Consider the following 19693-nt stretch of genomic DNA (forward strand, 5'->3'; position numbering starts at 1 on the left):
GGGGGGGGGATTATGTAAGGGATAAGAAGTGATGAACTTAAATGTTAACAAGTACAACAACAACAAATAAAAAAAGTTGGAGTGATATGAGAGGATCTTCAGCCCATGTCCTCATTTCGTGCGAGGTTTTCAGGGAACCCAGAAGAAGCTCAACTAACATCTTACTAGTCGGTAGAAACTCGAAATAATAGTACCTGTTATTACAATTTGTTTTTGCACATAGATCACAAACATATAAAACCACACCAAAGCCATATGTGAACAACATGTCGTGATCATCACAAATAAAAAAAAGACACTCAGAGAGAACATGAAACCCATAAATGTTAAAGCACTAAACTGGACAAACAAACTGATATGAATTGAACAAAATACAATCATGAACCAAACTGAAATACATCAAAAAAGAGCAAATAGCTTTCAAGAAAACAAAAGACCCAGTAATCAGAAAGCATTAGACTGCAAAAAACTAACTGAAATCAATGGAACAAACATAGCATCAAGAAACAAACTGAAAATGAATCAAGATAGAGAATACATAAATAAACGACGCAGAATTCACCTACTTGGGCAAATATTCAAAAATTTCTTGCTACAACTTATGGAAAGACAAAAAAGAGATGCAATTGGAAGTAGGCAAACGGATGAGCAACAGGTCATTAAGAAGGGGATGAGGATCTATGTAGGTGATGAGCTTAAACGATAACAAGTACAATAACAAATTAAAAATATGGAGCGAATAAGAAGATCTTCAGCCAATGTCCTCATTGCAAGCAAGGTTTTTTTAGGAAACCCGGATGAATCTCAACCAAAACCAACCATTAATCCCAACTGAAAATACATCAAAATAACTTGAAGAAAACAGAACCGCAGAAAGCAAAAAAACAGTGAAGTTTACATAACAAAAAGAAATCAACTGAACAAACACAGTATCAAGAATAACCAAAACTGCAGATACATCAGAATGGAACAAACTTACTTCAAGAAAACAAAACCCCACGAAACAAAAAGCAGTAAACTTCACAAAGCAAACCGAAATCAACTGAACAAACACAGTATAATAACTTCAAGAAAACAACACCCCTCGAAGCAAAAAGCAGTGAACTAGACAAAACAAACTGAAATCAACTGAACAAACACAGTATCAAGAATAAACCAAACTATAAAACACATCAAATAACTTCAAGAAAACAACACCCCACGAAGAAAAAAGCAGTGAACTAGACAAAACAAACTGAAATCAACAGTGAACTAGACAAAACAAAGTGAAATCAACTGAACAAACACAGTATCAAGAATAACCAAACTATAAAATACATCAAAATAACTTCAAGAAAACAACACCCCACGAAGCAAAAAGCAGTAAACTTTACAAAACAAAGTGAAATCAACTGAACAAACACAGTATCAAGAATAAACCAAACTATAAAATACATCAAAATAACTTCAAGAAAACAACACCCCACGAAGCAAAAAGCAGTAAAGTTTACAAAACAAACTGGAATCAACTGAACAAACACAAGAGTATCAAGAATCATTCAACAGTATGAAGGTAAAGATAAGTAAATAACTGAAGGCAGAACAATTACTCACCTACTGTACATAAATTTTCTTTGCTACTTAGTATTTATTAAGCGAAAGGAGTTTGTGAATTGTTAAAGAGAGAAGAATTTTTGATTCAAAAGAGGTGTCTTTTTATTGAAGAAAGGGAAAGGTAACCCAAATTGTTGATGACGTGGCTATTTCGCCATTACATACACACCACACTCAATTCTCTTTCTGCTTTTCCCTCCTGTAATTCCACTTTCTTATTACAACTATTTCTTTTTATTTTTCTTTTAGTTAGTCGCTTTTATTTGGTATCTTTTTTACTTATTATTTTTAGTATATCAAAAAATAATTAGTATATAATATTTTTGACATTAGTTACGTATTTTTTAAATTATTTTTTAATATATATTACTAAACATCAATTAATAGAAATAATGTGATAAAGTTATTATATCAATTATTATTTTTTAATGAGGATGTTATATTAAAAATGTGTCGGGTAAAAGCAAACGAAGGGAAGGGAGTGTCATAGCTGCTTTTTTGATAATTTGTATAGGAATAGCTTTTATTTCTTGATGAGCTAAATATGGAAAATACATTTTACTTTTTATATGGTCTTCTATTAAGCTTTAGTGATAAGTCATATTTTTTTAATAATAATTATTAATTTAATCTTGGGTTTCTATTTCTGTTAACTTTTTTTTTTTAATTTGGCTTCTAAATCTTTTCCAAGTTAATAGGAGAAAAAAGAGTAAAACAGTCCACAAAATAGTGGTGCATTTTAAATGGAATTCCTAATTGCCATGAGTTTTCTTAACAAAAATAATTTTTATGTAAATGAATTTGTCTTAAGCTGAAAAATTACTGCACATACTTTGTCCATGATAGTCTATGGATGAAATTATCAATAGCTACTGCAATGGATATTACCTCAAAATATTTGCAACTAAGAAAAATTACTATTAGTATTTTGTTTCATAATATTGATCCAATTCACATGATATACTAAGAAAAGCTCAATAACTTTGAAATTCACTAAGCAACTCAATTGATAGCATACAATATCACCCCCTCGTAAAAGTTATTATTGAAGATTGCAAATACTTGCTTGAAGCCAATAAGACGATCAATAAACTGATTTTCTAGCAAATGAAGGTGGCGAACATGAGGATGCTCAAGTAATATGAGAAATTAATGCCATCAAGGATATAGATTTTTTTAACCCTTGACATGCATATTTAAGCAGTACAGCTTATGAAAGATTTTAGTATTTCTATTTCCTAACTTGGACAAAACATTTGGTAGAGCATAGGGAGATCCCAAAAAGTAGCATCATTACAATCTTGAAAATTCTCCCAATATTCATTCACTCCATTCACAGCATATAGTGATGCTGATATTTGCCTCTCAACCTTCATCTGTTCAAATTCTGGCATCTGATCTTCAAGATTATTTCCTTTTGGTACCTCATGATCAAAGTTGCCAACTTGTTCATCACCCAAAAGAATGCTATCAAAATCAGTTGAAAATGTTGTTGAATGATCAAAATTTGAAGACCCCATTTGATCTATTCCAGTCATAAAGCAGCTCATATCAGGCTTGTATGCATCATCATCAAATATCTTACTTTCTTGATGACGACTTGCTGAAGTAGAAACAGTACTAGTAGTTGTAGTAGTAGTTGTTCTAGTGGTGGGATTTTTGTGAGTAGTTTTGGGATTGATCATCTTGTTGAGGCTTTTCTTCTGGTTGAGGAGGTTTCTGATTTTCATAGAAAGAGCAGGACTAACAGGAGCATGGTTAAGGAAATTCGTTCGAGCATTTGATCCTCGGAGAAGACAAGCAGCTTCATCATAAGCGCGCGCAGCTTCCTCAGCTGAATCAAATGTCCCGAGCCACATCCTGATCTTCTGCGTTGTATTCTTGATCTCTGCAACCCATTTTCCAGAAGGCCTTTGTCTTACACCAACAAATTTTCTTTGTTTTTGAACTTTAGGATTCCATTGTTTGGTGGAATCATGTACTTGTTCTTGTTCCATGGGAGCTAAAGGGAGAGATGTACAAGAGAAAAAAGGACTAAGAGGAGAGTTGTTTAAACAAAAAGAGACAATGTTAAGGTTCTTTATATATAAGTCTTTGGAGTTTATGGTAAGCCTTGTCTTCATTTACTTGTTCTTTCTTTAGTTGACTGAAATATCAAAGTGTGTGAACCATCAAGGGTTACGGCGGGATAGATACGATCCCTTTTGTGCTTAATCAGAAGCTTCAAGTTCGGACCTGAGATACTGAAAAAAATTCCGACACTTATGCGACACAAATTCACATTAATAAGGTGTTCTCAATACAGGTATCAAACACCGGAAAAAACAAAATGTTGAGGAGAGAAGATGTGGGAATATGTCATGAAGGCAAAATGACTTGTTTAACATGAATGATTAAACCAAATTATATTTTTTTTTAATAAAATTATTTAATGTTTCGTTGTGTGTGTGTTTGTTAGTTAGTTATGTTTGCTGCATTTTTGCAAGGCATGATATAACTCTCACACTTACGCACGTTCTTTGTCTTTTTGGTTAAAAGGGGTGGAAAATGATGCCTTAATTTTTGGCATTTTATCTCTTCTAGAGATTCTTTATTTCGTTTTTTTTATTTATTATTTGATCAAAATACCTAGCATATCAACTACTATATGTCTAATTAATAAAGGGTTTAGGGGAATTTTTTTCCTTTTTTTTAATTTCAATTACTAGTGGTGATGACACTGCATGTATTTTTAAGTTGTGTAGGTGTGGTGGCATTGTTCATCATCCTTAAAAGGCACATTTTGTCATTTGTTCTTGCAAAAGCACATAAATTGCTTCAAATATTATTGTGACATGAGGAATTTTAACCTTCTTTCTATGGATTATGTTCGTTCGAAGGAATTTCTTTTGTACCTCGAGTTTTATTATCTCTCTTCATTCCTGCCCTCTAAGGATCATACAAGTCAATCTGCACATGAGTTTTGTTGTTCGTACATGATTCATAAAGTGAAGATCAAGTTCCTCTTTTTATCTCTAGTGTTGCCTTCGAAAAAAGAATCACGATTTTACATGTAACGAAATCTTGAAGGAAGTTTTGTTGCCTCTCTTTATCTTAATTTTTTTTCTATTTATTTTGTTCGTTGGAAGGAAGTTCTTTTGTATCTCGAGTTGTATTACCTCCCTCCCTCCCCTCCGAGGATCATATGAGTCAATTTGCGTGAGTCTTGTTGTTCATACACAAGTTATAGAATGAATAAAGTTCCTCTCTTTATCTCTAGTGTTGCCGTCGACAAAAGAATTAATATTCTGCATGTAACGAACCAAAAATTTCAAAGGTGGTAAAAACTAATGACAAATTTTTGTAATAATATCATTTAAAAGATTTGAGAAGATAGAGAGAAACATAAAATATACAAAATAATTTGAGACATGCTAGGCAGTACATGATTATTCAAGATACCATGTCACAAAGTACAAAATGTATTGTGTAATTATTATTACTATAATAATATAATTAAATGGAACAAAAGTCAAATGATGGTCTAGTTATTGACAAAAAATAGCATAGTATTTGGTGGATTAAGACAACTTTGCACTTAATTGGTCAAATCATAAAACTAAGTTGCAATCACGAACTTAGCCTTCTTTTTATGTCTTATATTGTCATCATTTTGTTAAATAATTTATAACTACTACCTTAACCCTCCAAAAATTTGCCATTTGGATACATCTCACACTTCTAACTAAAAATTAATTAAAATCGAAAAATAAGATATATCATCCAACAAATATAATGTTACAAGCTTTTTTTTTTTTAATGAAGACTATTATTGTAGGTACAATTTTAGAATCTTTTGGCTGCACGCTACAATTTGCAACAACCAAACCTACTATGTTTCTAATTTGGAGCAGAGCTACAAGTCTGTTAGTAGGTTCCAAAAAATTCGATTATTTTTACATAAACTCAAAATTTTAGCTCTGTATATATTTCGATTGTAGAAAAATATGGGAGTTTTTGTGTTGGTTGGGAAAAGTGGCGGAGCCAGGATATTCACGAAGGGGTTCATAAGTGAACATACGAATTAACCGAAGGGGGTTCAACATCTAATATATATACATAAAAAATAACTTTAACCATACATATATAGCATAATTTTTCACCGAAGGCGGTTCGGATGAACCCCTCGGCAAAGGGTAGATCCGCCCCTGGTTGGGAATAGTACTAACTTGGTGACAGTGGCGGAGCCAGGATTTTCACCAAGGGGTTCACAAGTGAACATACGAACTAATCGAAGGAGGCTCGACATTGATCATATATACATAAAAAATAATTTTAACCATATATATATAGTATAATTTTTCGTCGAAGAGGGTTCAGATGAACTAACCCCTATCACACATGTAGTTCCGCCCTTGCTTGGTGATCTATTTGAGTTGAAAGATAGCTAAAAATGAAGAAATGTCACATCAATTAATGAGTCTTGCTAGATAGACGGTGCACTTAAAAGGCTTGATACATGCCCTGTGTTCGACATTTGTATTAGAGCCCGACTAAATCTAAATCCACATAGAAAAGTTCCACATTATGGGGATAAAACACTTCCTAGCAACGACGAATGCTGGAATTAGAGACCTATGATGTAGAACGAAAGAACACTTAAGTGTTCGCTACACGCCTAGACCTCAACCCAATGGGCTTTGAAATAAATGGGCTTCATACACATTTGGGTCATGACTTGATGGACATGTTTAAAAGCCCAAAAGTATGCCTCTCATCAAAACCCTACCTTCCTATAGCAGCCTCACTTGACTATATAAATAGAACCAACAAGCTGCATATAATACTTACATAACAATTTATTCCAGCAGCTCATATGGAAGGCATCCACAAACTATATAATGGTGGTATCATTTTATTTTTCTCTATATAACTTTATATTTTATGTGTATATGTTTTAGTTAGATTGCTTCTTTAATCTGGTTGGCAAGAAGTAATCTATTTTTGACCAACTCGTTCCCTTGAAGCTATAACAAGTGTGTTGTTGTTCCTTTCTTCATATTTCTCTTTTAATAACTCAAATTATTTAGGAGTAACATTGGGACAGCTACATGTTTTCGTATTTAATTTAAATGTAACAACACGTTGTGTGGAACAACTATGATGACCAATCTTTTACAGTTACACAGACCTGTAATGATTTGCGAAGATGATCGCAACAAATTGAACATCTAAGGGACTGAGTTGTTCCACACATGTACGCAGACCTTACTTCAATCTTTTTTTTTTTTTTTTAACTAAAGCAACAATAATAGGATAGCAAAATAGTGTTTTAAAGTTGATGAATTTCTTTGGTGGTATGCTTTGCTAATTACTATTATTTTTATGGGTCACAATTTTTGTTGTGTGTGACTACTGTTACAAGTGAAGCTAAAAAAGATGTTCCCCTCGCTATCCTTTGCGCTTAATTTTTGTTGTGTATTTGGACGTTGGGGCACTACATTATTATTATTATCATCTGAATAAATCAAATGTTAAAATTGAGTTATGATGTTCTTTAATGTTTGACAGCAACTCTTTTCAATGCAGTTTTTTTTGTCATTGTGGTTGGAGTTGAAGGGGTGTTTACATGTTTTTGACATATTTTTATGCAAATTAATTGGCACCATCCGACCAAAAGCATTTAGGCAAACTATTTTCATTACTTGCTCCAGATACTTTGATAATCACATGTAAAAAGACGATGTATTGGTTCAAGCTAATAAACTAAGAGAATGTTCAAAGGCTAAAAAAATGACTAGATGAGAATTAGCCTTATAGAGTTGTCTAATAGACACACTGAAGTAGAATCAAGAACATCACATACACGAGGTTGATTCAGGATATGTACAACGAAGTGGAATACTCGTGGGTGAGGATGAAGGAGTTTATTAGCCTTGGTGATGTATGTTTTGATGTGGCTTATTCAAGGGGGGTGTCTTGGTGAATGTGCTGACGACGAGACCAGAGGAGGAGTTAATGATAAACTGACAGACTCTAGAGTCTAAAGGGTTTAAGGTTGAGCAGGATCAAGATGGAGTACTTGGAATGTAAGTTCAGTGATTCGATGCATGAGACTGATGTGGTAGTGGAGTTGGATTTTTAGGCTATTTGATGAGGATGGAATGTGGCAGCTTTGAGAGGCAACTATGCTAAATAGCGCAGACGAAACAGATGCTAACCTTTCCTCGCTCTTACGTGATTGCAGGTCCCTTCTTCGTCAGCTGGGTAGTCCGGAACTCATTCACATCTACAGAGCGCACGCTAGAATAGACTAGCTGACAACCTAGCAAGATGAGTCATCTCTATTGCACACCCATCCAATATATCTACTAGTTTTGTGGCCTATAGGATGCTGTTACTTTTTGGTCGCCTCCTCCAGACACGATGGATGTTTTGAATGCAGATAAAAGAGGAGACTTCGCTACTAGACGCGTTAAGACTGTGGGAGTTTTACTGACTAGTACTTCTGTACGTACTCCTAGTACTGCTTTGTTAGGAACTATTGGATGGTCTGTAAATATTGCATAATGGGCAGATACTATGATGATAGTGCTACCAAATCGCTTTCTGCAGTGTTTTGTTATGATGTTAATATAACATAAATATCCTAGTTATCAAAGAAATGAAAAATAAAAACACTAAAATCTTGTCAAAACTTTTCCAACTCTTATATAATTTTATCTAATGAACAAATCATAATTCTTCAGCAAGCTAAAATAGACTAATTTATTATCATCCCAATAAAAAAGTTCGCCTATTTTCTCTACTAATGTATAATGTGTTTAATTACAGCCTCCACCATACTTTCTTGACTTCATTTATTTATGTGCATGCATTGTACTTTTCTTGACTTTGACTTAAAGTGCAAGCAAAAATAAAATGTGATATGACTAATTAAAATCAATTATTGACAGCCCTGCCTTTTGAAGTTTAATTACTCCTATAACATGTGATATAATCCAATTTTTAGTCCCAAATTACATACTAACCTTTGATCATTTAATAGCAAAATCCAAACAGCTTCTTTGGTTTTATCTATTGAAAATGAAGTAATGAAAATGACAAAAGAAATGGCGTTGACCTCAACTTCCTAGCCATTCTTCTTGTTACATTTGTGACATTTGCATGGTCCTATATTTATCTGTCGACAATAATTTTCTTTTCATTCATTCATTCGCTATCCGGTACCTCACATTAGACCCATTGTGATTGATATATCATGAAAAGAGGCAGTCATTTGCACCATGCGCACTACGCTCGAAGAGTGAAATTCTCGAGGTCTTCCCTATTATCCTAAACGGCTTCACCGAAGATTTTTTCCAAGGAAAAACAGATTTTGTGTTCAAATTCGAGGCATCTTATAATAGTTTGAGTTTATGACATTTAAAGGTTTGTTTTCATTTATGGATTTGTATACTTTTATTTGAAGAGAAACTTTTGGTTTTAAATCATAATTTGTTTTTTTCATTGTTATTGATGTTACAGTCTAGGGGTATTTTTGGTATTATATGCTTTGAAGCAATCGCAGAATTGATTTAACTTACATGCAGACCTCGTACGGCAATGTTTAAAGGATCTACAATTCCATTAATATCCTCATTAAAATTCTAAATTTACTTTTAATGGGATTAATTTATTGAAAATAACGCCCCCTAAACAAGGGGGGGGGGGGGGGAAACAATATAGTACTAAATAAATAAATAAATAAAAAGATCTGATCACGCCAACATTGAATCTGTGGGAAAATTCAAAAAATAAGATAAAAATAGAATGTTGGCAATTAAATAACATATTTAGCCTTGAAAGGTCAATTAATTCAATATTCTTACTAAGAGTCTTTTTTATTAACCATGCATTATTCGATATTTACGCATTAAAAAATCTCACTTTAAATATGATCAGAAATAAATGAGTAAATTGTTTGTGGTAGTAGTGTGTATGAAGCAAAGGCAAAAGTGCCTTATTTTAGCAAGCAAGTTCACAATTTATTTAAGCTTCCTCAATTGGAAAATTCATCATTATTACTTTTAATAATGTTTTGCCCATATTTTGGTGTGAAATTCCAATTTTAATGAAATGCCCATCACCAATTAAAATACATTTGATTTTCTTGAAAGAATCTTTTCAAGAAGACAGTTACGATACTTTGTTTTTATTGTCAACTTGTATGTTTATTTATACACTAAATAAATATAAAACTGTAAATACACACACATATATATTTATGTCCTTGTATATATAATATACTTTTTTCGACAAAAAAATTCGCCCATCTACTAATATGTATAAATAAACTTAATTTTAACCTTGTATTTATATATACGATATAACTTTTGTAATGAAGAAAATTCAACACACAATGTAGCTTTCTAACTCTCCTTGATCCTCCTAATTATGTTCATGCATATTATTTCTCATAAACTAATAATTTATACCTAAATCGAAATCTGTTTTTATATGCCGTTAGTATAAATATCGATGCTTTTCTCTCATCTTTGTCGCTTTCACCTTTTAAAAAAAAAAATAAAATTCAATGTAATTTGTACCTACATTATCATAAACACTTAATTCAAAAGTAAATGCTTTAAAATATTTCATTTTTATACCATCCACTACTTTGGATTCTGATCCTCTACAATTTTTTGCCACATATTTTTGATGTGTCATGAGGTTTCTTTATCCAAAACAAAGCTTAATTTGCTTTAATCAAAATCAATTCTACATAATTTCTAAAAGTATAATATTGTGAAAATGAAGGGGTAATATTTAGTCACACACAAAAATAGCTTCAACCACAAAAAGGGTTTTATTTTTCCTTGTTTATTGATGAGGTGTTAGACTGTTAATAGTGTTTGTTAATGTTTCCAAGTTCCAACTGTGTATAAATATAAATACCGCTTCTCTTCCCCTTATTTTTCTCCCTAAACCCTCAACAGAGCATCTGTCCCCTAAGCCTCCCATTCTCTTTTTAAGTTTCTTTGTTTGAAATCTGAAAGGGGAAAGAAAGAATGGGTGAGAAGCCAAAATCTGGAGGTGTTTGGCCTACTGTTAAGCCCTTTGTTAATGGAGGGTCTTCTGGTATGCTTGCTACCTGTGTTATTCAGCCCATTGATATGATTAAGGTGACTTCTTTAGCACTTCACTTACTTTTTTCTATGATGGGTGTTTCTTTTATTGATTGTTAGTGTTCTTGATTATAGAGATCCTGTATTTTTTTGATGTTTTTGAGGTTCTTGATTGTAAAGATCTTGTCTTTTTTGATGTTTTTGATCTTATGGAGTGTAAAGATAGTGTCTTTTTTGAGGTTCTTGATTGTAAGGATAGTGTCTTTTTTGATGTTTCTGAGGTTTAGAGACGTGTTTGGTTAGTGGGTCAGGTTCAGATCTTGAAGAAATGGGTGCTTTGTATTGATTTTGTTGTCATTTTGTTTTATATGGGATGTTTGGTTATGATCTTTTGGTGGATTTGGTGACTTTCAGATCTTGGATCAAATGGGATTTTGTTGAAATGTGGTAGTTTTAGTTCTTCCAGTGTAGAGTTGTTTTGTTGTGTGAACAAGATTTAGCCTTGAGAAGATTGGATCTTTGGGGGTATTTCTTATGCAATATGATGTAACGTTTGAGTCTTGCAGTTTGTGATGCTATTTTTTGTCAAGTTTGCTGAGATCTCGTGTGTGTGTGTTTTTTGTGATGGAAGGTGAGGATACAATTGGGTCAGGGATCAGCTGCTGAGGTTACCAAGAACATGCTTAAAAATGAAGGCTTTGGTGCCTTTTACAAGGTTTGTTCCCGTGACATTATGTCTATGTTTGGTTCACTTGGTTGTTGATTACCTCGTCAAAAAAAAAAAAAAAAACTTTGATTGATGATTGATAATGTATTGTCATTTACTTGTTACTCTGACTGAATGGATCTTTATTTATGTCGGATCACAAGACACATATAGGTATTTTGATTTCCCACCAAATAATGAGCATATCCTGTTCTGTTAAACTTGGAGAGAATGCGTTTGTACATCATACATTATAGTATCCTCAATATTATAAACTTTAGTGATCTGTAGCTTCAAATGATCAGATGTATTTTACAGTGCTTGAATAATCTTGACTATAAAGATGGATGCAATGTTATCAATGTCCTTTCAATTTAAGGCTGATATCTCATATCAAGATTGTCTAAATCAATATCACCGATTATTGGATGGTTTGATGCACTTCCTCTCTATCTTTTGTGTTGTATGGGTTTTTTGTGATTCCATGCCTTCAATTTTTTATTATCTTATGCAGGGTCTTTCAGCTGGGCTTCTTAGGCAGGCAACCTACACAACAGCCCGACTTGGGTCATTCAGGTGACTTTTTGTCCTAAATTTTATCTTTTCGCCATTCAGAATGAACCAGGCATACTATGGTTTTCAAATACTATTGACATATGTCAAGGTTCATAAAATTTCGCGTAGCCCTTAGGATTGTCTTCCTCTATTGTTCTTTGATGCATCTTGGTTCATTTTCTGTGGTGTCATACCCTCCTACAGCTATGTCTTGTACATTATATATGTGACTGGAATAACTGGGAGGTTGTCTAACGATTTACTCTGGGATCTCGTTACCACTGTTATTCTGCATAGTCAGTAGTCACCTTCCTTGTAAGGTCTAATTTTTCTTTAGGATTGTTTGAATCAAAGATAGAGTCTGTGCTTATTGGGTTTACACTGTTCTTTTCTGCTTATTCTATTTTCAAGGGTGCGATGTCATTTTTGGACCTCCATAGGGATTCAGAGTTTTGCTAAAATTTTATGTGTTCATGGAAATATTCAGCTGACACGCCTTTTGAAAAAGAATTGATGTGGAAAACATATCAGCAGGTTGAAGAAAAGTGATGTGATGAATTTTAGAAAAAATACAAAAGTTTAAAACCTACACTTATTCCATGCCTGATTGGAGTGTCATGCGTAGTTACTAGTGTAATTGCAAACTACTTTCTGGAATCCTCTAAAACCACTTCAAATCCTTTGATTGATACTTTGGTTCATTAATCATGAGATGTTAGTCTCCCTGTGGATAAAGACGAATCAATGAGATTCCCTTGTCTTCTTCCTTGGGAGGAAGGTGTGCTGGTTTATGCAACAGGAAGCTGCATTTTGCATGTAATTGACTACACTGAATTATATGTAGTACCTGTTTTCGTCTGTTGTCTGTACCCTTCAGCAAACAGTGTAATGACCTTGAATTTTTTTTTGTGATTGAAAATTAACCTACACCTCATTGTTGGTGATTTTGGGGATGAGTTTTTACAATAGTGCAACTTGGTGCTGGTGTGCCTTTTGCTTGATAAGATTCTTTCTTTAGTCATCCATTTAAAGGGACAAAAAGGTAGGACTAACTTTTATACGTTTCTTCTGCTTTTCTTAAAATAGTATTTTGACAAAAAAGGCCGTTGAGGCTAATGAAGGGAAGCCCTTACCTCTGTACCAAAAGGCTTTGTGTGGTCTGACTGCTGGAGCAATTGGTGCAACGGTTGGCAGTCCAGCAGATTTGGCCCTCATTCGGATGCAAGCTGATGCTACCTTGCCTGCAGCACAGAGACGCAATTACACAAATGCATTCCATGCACTCTCCCGTATTGCGGCTGATGAAGGAATTCTAGCCCTCTGGAAAGGTGCTGGCCCCACAGTAGTAAGGGCAATGGCGTTGAACATGGGGATGCTTGCCTCTTATGATCAGAGTGTGGAGTTCTTCAGGGACAACCTTGGCATGGGCGAAGCTGCTACAGTAGTAGGTAAGATAATTTATATACAAATCTTCCACGAGTCAAGTTCCTTCAGTGCTTAGTGCCTTCCCTCAGAAGGGTTTAAGTTCAGATTGTAATTTCAAGAGGGCATCAAATGCATGCTACTTGTCTTGCAAAAAAAAAGGATGCAAACTTCTCTTTAGAGAAATCCATCCATCTTTTGCATAGTCTGGTTAATCATTAAATTTACTTGCTGCTAGAGAATGCAGCATCTTTCAGCCTGATGCCTCTCTATCGTGCAATTAAGTGCTTTATGGGGGAAAAAAACCATTTGAGGGAATTTGGGACTCTGGCAAAGCTGGTTAACAGTGCAGAGACTGTTAGATGGTATAAGCTATGCCTTTGATGTGTTGCTAGTGAGTAGATTCTTCCGCTCTGGCTCTAGAATGCTATCTAGTAGGTAGTCGTTTGACTCATTTCTGCCGTGGCATTCAATAACATGGGAAAAAAAAGGAGAAAAGGTTGTCTGGGGTATTTGTGTGTTGAAATAACTTTTTCCCTTGCTCTTCACATTTGACTGTTTTGAATGTTAGTGTTATCATTGAATGATGAATATGCTGCAAACTTCACCTACTTACAAGAGTACCTTTCCCTCACCTAAAATACAGGCGCGAGCAGTGTCTCTGGATTCTTCGCTTCTGCTTGCAGTTTACCATTTGATTACGTGAAGACTCAGATTCAGAAAATGCAGCCAGACGCTGAAGGAAAATTGCCCTACTCAGGTTCCTTTGATTGCGCCATGAAGACTTTGAAGGCGGGAGGACCCTTCAAATTCTACACTGGATTTCCAGTATACTGTGTTAGGATTGCCCCTCATGTTATGGTATGTTCCTTCTACTTCTCCTAACTTGTATTCGCTCGGTTTTGTGTTATAGCTTTTAACATATGTTTCCTTCTTTCTTTTGTCTGTACAGATGACTTGGATTTTCCTTAACCAAATTAAGAAGGTGGAGGAGAAAATCGGATTGTGATTGTTGCAAAAGAGATAACATCATCCTCTCGGAGTTGAGCTATATTAGAAATAACATCTTCGCCTTGTTGTATTAGTACTGTTTACGCTCTTTCTTTACTTTGTGATTGATACATTGACTCTGCGGAAGGAAATTTAGGTTAGGCATTTGGTCTATTCAATACTCCTACCAATTTAGTTTTGGAAAATTTGATGGAAAGATTCTTTTAGCTGAATAATCTATGTACTTCAAAAACTATCTTGAAGTAGGTGTTCTGGAATTCTACACCAGTTTTGGCTTGCCATCTTGAGCTTTGTCTTGTTACTTACTATGGTGATGCTTAAATGGTTAAATTTCATTTGTTAGCATCCATCTTGTTTTGTGCTATTGAGTATTGGTGTGAAAATGCTTCCATTAGGTTGTTATACCCCTTGTGTATGCATTATAGATGCAAAATCATGTTCATGCGTTGTAACGCGTAATTCTATGGCACGATGGCCAAGTTACTAGCCAAGATCTTTTCTGTATTTCTTTTCATATCTGACACGGATGCAGCAACATTTTTTTTTTTAGAGGGGTTTGAGCAAAATATTTATATGATCACTAGGAGAAAAGAAGCATCTGAGCAAATATATCAACAAAAAGATACCTATTACCTTCACAAAATAGCAAAAGTTACATCTTACAAAAGCCTGTCTGAACTATTCAAACATGTTTTTGACACTGCAGATATAAACACAAAATCATTTGTTAGCTGTGATTTGGTAGGGATAAAATCAGTAACTTCATATGTTTTGGGGTATGAACTTAACGTTGTTAGCAGATATAAACACAAAACCATACAGCGTCTGAACAGCCGATGAAATATGTTGTCAGTTAAAGAGTGTACCGACTACGGAGTGTAATGACTGCTCGGGAGGAGGCCCTCGGTATACTTAGTAATCTTTGAGCAACTTTTAGCAAGGACTTTGGCGAATTTTCTTCTTCATAAAACCCCCACCGTTTAACTATTCGCAAGTACTCCTCCGAATTTTCATCTAAACCCCGTTTTGCTATGATTACGAGATTCTCTAGTACCCTCCCTTTCTTCAAAATGAACTCCACAAATGGAAGTACGGAGTGTTGTTCCACGAATTGGGTAATCTTGACAGTCTTCAAATGATGCAGCAAACACTTGACATGCTCCGCTTGTGATGCTACGTAGTTTGCAACATTATCAATGCAGAAGTTCTCTGAATCTGTTAAATCTGGGACTCTTGGCTAGCAAAACATTTCCAGGAAAAGTTTACTTCATTTAGATACTACAAGAAATAGATAATACAAATGATCTCCAGAAGTCGGTAGAGGATCGGGTTAATGGATAATTAATTTCATTTTGTGTTTCTCTGACAAGAAGAGGAAACAGGATAAGTTAGGCCTATGAATTAGCGTCTAAGTTCATTTGTATTTTTAAGTTGTCCAATGTGTCGAGTCGAATGCATGTGTCGTGAAATTTATAGTGAAGTGTATCTTTTACGTTGTTACCGATAGTTCATTATACATATATAACGAGAAAATGTTATTAAGTGCCCCTTGTGCTTATCTTCCTCTTTCATCCTCTTTATGCCTTACAAAATTTTATCGTTTGAATTGTATTATTCTCCTCTTCCATTCATAACACAGTGGTCGTGATGGTATGAGTCTCATTAATCATGTTCAACGCGGGTATTTGATAAATAAACTGGACTCGTACCGAGTACAGGAATAACAAGCAATTCTTTGTGTGATTGACGGTAGTGCTCTTCTCCCTAAATTTCCAACAAATACTCTAGGCAGAATATGTCAGATAAGAAATAGAGAACACGACAAGTTTAGGAAACGCGTACCTCTTCCCAGAATTTAGGTTCCATGTCTATTATCAGCGTCTGCAGGTTTGGTGAACCTTTTAGCAGGTTAACGATTCCCAAAAGATCTTCTTCCTTCATATGTATATTTAACGTGGCACATTTGTTAGTTGAAATCTGAGGAGGAATGCGTCTCCTCTCCCTTTGCGCTAGAACCTTGTAGCATCAAAATCACAGAATCCACAGAAAAAAAGTAGATAGATAAGTACACACTAGGACAAGTAAGTCTAATTTAATCTGTCGTCATGGGGTAGTTTAAGTAAAAGGTGCACTAACAAGCCGTCAATTTCTTAAACCTAGAGATATACATGATAAACTTCTTGAAGGGATCTAAACGAAACAATGTGGCATCCCATAGAGCATTATGTGCTATTGATCTTTGTCATTTTCTACCCATTGCTTACTGAATGTAGAATCACGACTAGAAAGCAAACTCAACCAGAGAACTAAAGCAAGCCATTGTCCATTTCCGAGAAAACTAAAACAGTCTATTGTAATAATTACTTCACTCCGCTTCAGAGGTTAAGATACACCTCAGAAAGACACACATCAAAAGGACATCATAATAATGCAAAATGAAAGACCAGATACATATTACTTGTTTAGAAAACTAACCTCAATGCACCAAATGCCCAACGTTAAGCTCTCGACATGTTTAAGGCTCCTACCCAACTCCATTAGGTTCTCCTTCTGCCATTTTAATTTCTCTTCTCTAAAGGGTTTAATATATGGACGGAAATCGAGAGTGGCATGAACAACAGATGACACATTCATCAAAACACACTTCCTATACAAAGCTCCCGTCAGTTGCAAAGAGCGAACGTTGGGGGCTGAAATTCTCAAGATGGGGCCATGGTCATGCTCATCGTTTTCATAGTCAATTGTTTCATACTCGCATACATTCACAGTTCTTAAACAAGGTGAATCAAAAGTCAGATTGTTATAGCCCCAGCACGAAAACAACTCAAAGAATTCCAGTTTTGGAGCACCCACCATAATCTCACGAAAGCTTTCATTCCGCAACACTGAAAACCAGAGGGATAACTTTGTCAACGTGTTCCATCTTATCTGCATATCAGGTACAAACCTGCAGCCCCACAACTTCAATGTCTTGAGCGACGAATTGCAATACAAACACTGAGGTGGCAACCATTCGTAATAGTATGTGTCGAATTCTAGAAAGAGATCTTCCACATTATTCGTTGCCGAATATGAAATCCATCCCTCATAATCTTTAGGAGAAAGAGCATTTAAATATAGTTCAATTCTAAGTCTCCTGATCTTACAAGTGCCACGACAGATTAAGGCCCGATTCACAAAGGCCAAATACTTCTCATAGGGAAAGAAACCTTCAGTACTAAAATAAAGCTCTTGAACATTAGTCCACAGGCGCTGCCAGTGTTTGCAGAGAATGACTGTTCTGACTACATATCTCATCGGTAGGAACGAGAGGATGTGAAGCTGTATCGGTTCAGGCAGCTCGCTAAGACGATCCATACGTGAAAGTGATGAACTTTGAGCACAAGTTCACTACTGTAATTTTCTTGATTGCTACAGGAACATGATCAAAAGGTGAGTTTTCCACTGAAGGATTAGATTTTCAAGAAATGATAAAAGGAGAAAGCTTTTATCTTTATCAACAAACAAACAAACAACAACATACCCAATATATTCCCACCAAGTGGGGTCTCTGTGTGCAGGGAGGAGAGGGCGGGGGTGGGGGTAGCGGTTTTAAGGGTTAAGCGTTTGCAGTCCATACCACCTCAGACCTCAGAGTGAGATAGAGAAGTTGTTTTCGATAGACTCACAGCTCAAGATAAGACAATCTAGACAAGGAATAGCAAAAGAACAAGATACAATAGAAATTACCACACCCTGTAGTACCATAGACAAGATTCACCAAGTAATACAACAAACGATACAACATTCTAAAATGATACTAGTACCATAGCTACTAATACGGATAACAAAGTCCTCCTACCTACTAGGACTGACGCACTCGTTCCTACTATCCTTCTACCCTAATCCGCCTCCTCCGCACCTTCCGGTCTAGGGTCATGCCCTCAGTAAGCTGAAGCTGCCTCCCTCCAATATTTCTTCGATCAACCTCTATCCCACCTAAATACAACCCTAGCCAACAACAACAACAACAGCATAACCAGTATATTCCCACAACGTGGGGTCCGGGGAAGGGAAGGGTACGCAGTCCATACCGCTATCTAGAGGTGAGATAAAGAGGTTGTTTCCGATAGACCCCGGCTCAAGACAAAAACAGTCTAGAAAAAAATAGTAAAGGGAACCAGAAACAATAGGCTTTATCAACAAACAAAAAAATCAAAAAAATGGTGATTGCAACAGACTAATAAGAGATAAATCACATCATACTCAGCTAAAACCAAACAAATTTCAAGCTATAAACACATTCCTAAAACACCAAAACACAATAATATCAACTACAGTACAAGTTAGCAACATTCAAGAATCTATACGAAAAGTTTTAATCTTTATCAACAAACAAAAGGAAAACACTAAATTCCATCATATTTAGCTAGAATTATAGCAAATTCTATGCAATGAACACAATCTTAGTACACCAAAAAAGCTCAATGATATCAACTACAGTAAAAATTAGCAACATTCAAGAATCAATATGTAGCAAGCAGACCTTTTTCTTGTGGCTTGAGTTTCTTGAAAAAAGACACATAAAAATCAAACCAAAAGTGAATATATGCTACAAATTAATGTTGGAAGGTATTCTAGAAAACTCACTAATTAATGTAAAAAAAAATAAAGATCAGAAGTACAATCTACACGTGGAAACACAAACTACTAATCACTTTTTTTTTCCTTCCACTTATCTCCGTCCCAATTTATAGGACGTAATTTAATTTTCTAAATCACTTCGTCTCAATTTATACGGCGTAATTTAATTATGCATAAATTTTTAAAAATATAGAAACAAATTTGTAATGTTTTGTATTATCTTTGAGATAAATAATTTAAAAAAAATAAAATAGAAGAGTCACTTTTGTGATATGTGGATTTTTCACTAAATAAGTGGAGTCAAATATGAATATATCACTAAATATTTATCAAATTAAAAAATGTAGTCGAATTATTTTTATTTTTTTAAAAGTGCATCACATGAATAAACATAGGACATAGAGATTAGAGAGATTAGTAATTCTTATGACTATAATCATGACTTATAATACTTTCAATCATCCGAATTGTGATTTATGTTATTATTATTTTTTCTTGCAATTCTTAAATATGCTATTTATACCAAAATAGTTAGTAGTTACAATTCCTATTAAAATATTCATGTCTTGTCCTTGATACTTAAACTATGTGGCACCACTATAATTTTTAGATTGAAGTAATATCTTTTGTTTTGGTTTAACAACAATATCTCAGAATTTAAGTATATTAAACTCACAAAAGGTGAATAGTTTAGGAG

At 34.6% G+C, this 19693-nt stretch overlaps 4 protein-coding genes, 1 long non-coding RNA gene and 2 other non-coding genes across 9 annotated transcripts in view; 4 read left to right on the plus strand and 3 right to left on the minus strand.

Annotated features, from left to right (window-relative positions):
* Positions 1-1824, minus strand: part of LOC107879582 — a 7660-nt gene extending 5836 nt beyond the window's left edge. Inside the window, exon 1 of one of the 2 annotated variants that reach the window (XM_047394224.1) lies at positions 1594-1824. The gene's annotated coding sequence lies outside the window, so the exon portion shown is untranslated. The remainder of the gene's footprint in view (positions 1-1593) is intronic. The other variant, XM_047394225.1, reaches the window with a different exon arrangement.
* A 776-nt stretch (positions 1825-2600) lies between these two features.
* Positions 2601-3619, minus strand: LOC107879583 (ethylene-responsive transcription factor ERN1-like). Its single transcript, XM_016726600.2, has one exon. It carries the CDS (start codon positions 3588-3590, stop codon positions 2832-2834), a length of 759 nt encoding a protein of 252 aa, XP_016582086.1. The 5' UTR covers positions 3591-3619; the 3' UTR covers positions 2601-2831.
* Positions 3620-6406: 2787 nt separating this feature from the next.
* LOC124886354 lies at positions 6407-8174 on the plus strand. Its single transcript, XR_007043437.1, has 2 exons — positions 6407-6479; positions 7162-8174. It is a non-coding gene; the product is annotated as an uncharacterized LOC124886354 (long non-coding RNA).
* Positions 6746-6821, plus strand: LOC124886935. Its single transcript, XR_007044331.1, has one exon. It is a non-coding gene; the product is annotated as a small nucleolar RNA SNORD25 (small nucleolar RNA).
* LOC124886918 lies at positions 6932-7077 on the plus strand. Its single transcript, XR_007044318.1, has one exon. It is a non-coding gene; the product is annotated as a small nucleolar RNA snoR136 (small nucleolar RNA).
* A 2059-nt stretch (positions 8175-10233) lies between the features above and the next one.
* LOC107880053 (mitochondrial dicarboxylate/tricarboxylate transporter DTC) lies at positions 10234-14654 on the plus strand. Its single transcript, XM_016726972.2, has 6 exons — positions 10234-10736; positions 11311-11394; positions 11900-11961; positions 13027-13388; positions 14009-14223; positions 14315-14654. Exons 1-6 carry the CDS (start codon positions 10623-10625, stop codon positions 14369-14371), a joined length of 894 nt encoding a protein of 297 aa, XP_016582458.1. The 5' UTR covers positions 10234-10622; the 3' UTR covers positions 14372-14654.
* Positions 14655-14984: 330 nt separating this feature from the next.
* On the minus strand, positions 14985-19287 carry LOC107880052 (putative F-box protein At1g49610). Of its 2 annotated transcripts, none has more exons than XM_016726971.2 (4): positions 17897-19287; positions 16849-17784; positions 16216-16389; positions 14985-15610 (listed from the first exon to the last, which is right to left on the minus strand). In XM_016726971.2, exons 2-4 carry the CDS (start codon positions 17728-17730, stop codon positions 15227-15229), a joined length of 1440 nt encoding a protein of 479 aa, XP_016582457.2. In that variant the 5' UTR covers positions 17731-17784; positions 17897-19287; the 3' UTR covers positions 14985-15226. The 2 variants fall into 2 exon arrangements, with proteins under 2 accessions (XP_016582457.2, XP_016582456.2); XM_016726970.2 differs by having other exon boundaries at positions 18899-19162.
* Positions 19288-19693: the final 406 nt, after the last annotated feature.

This window comes from Capsicum annuum, chromosome 8 (assembly GCF_002878395.1).
Source record: "Capsicum annuum cultivar UCD-10X-F1 chromosome 8, UCD10Xv1.1, whole genome shotgun sequence".
Lineage (NCBI taxonomy): Eukaryota > Viridiplantae > Streptophyta > Magnoliopsida > Solanales > Solanaceae > Capsicum > Capsicum annuum.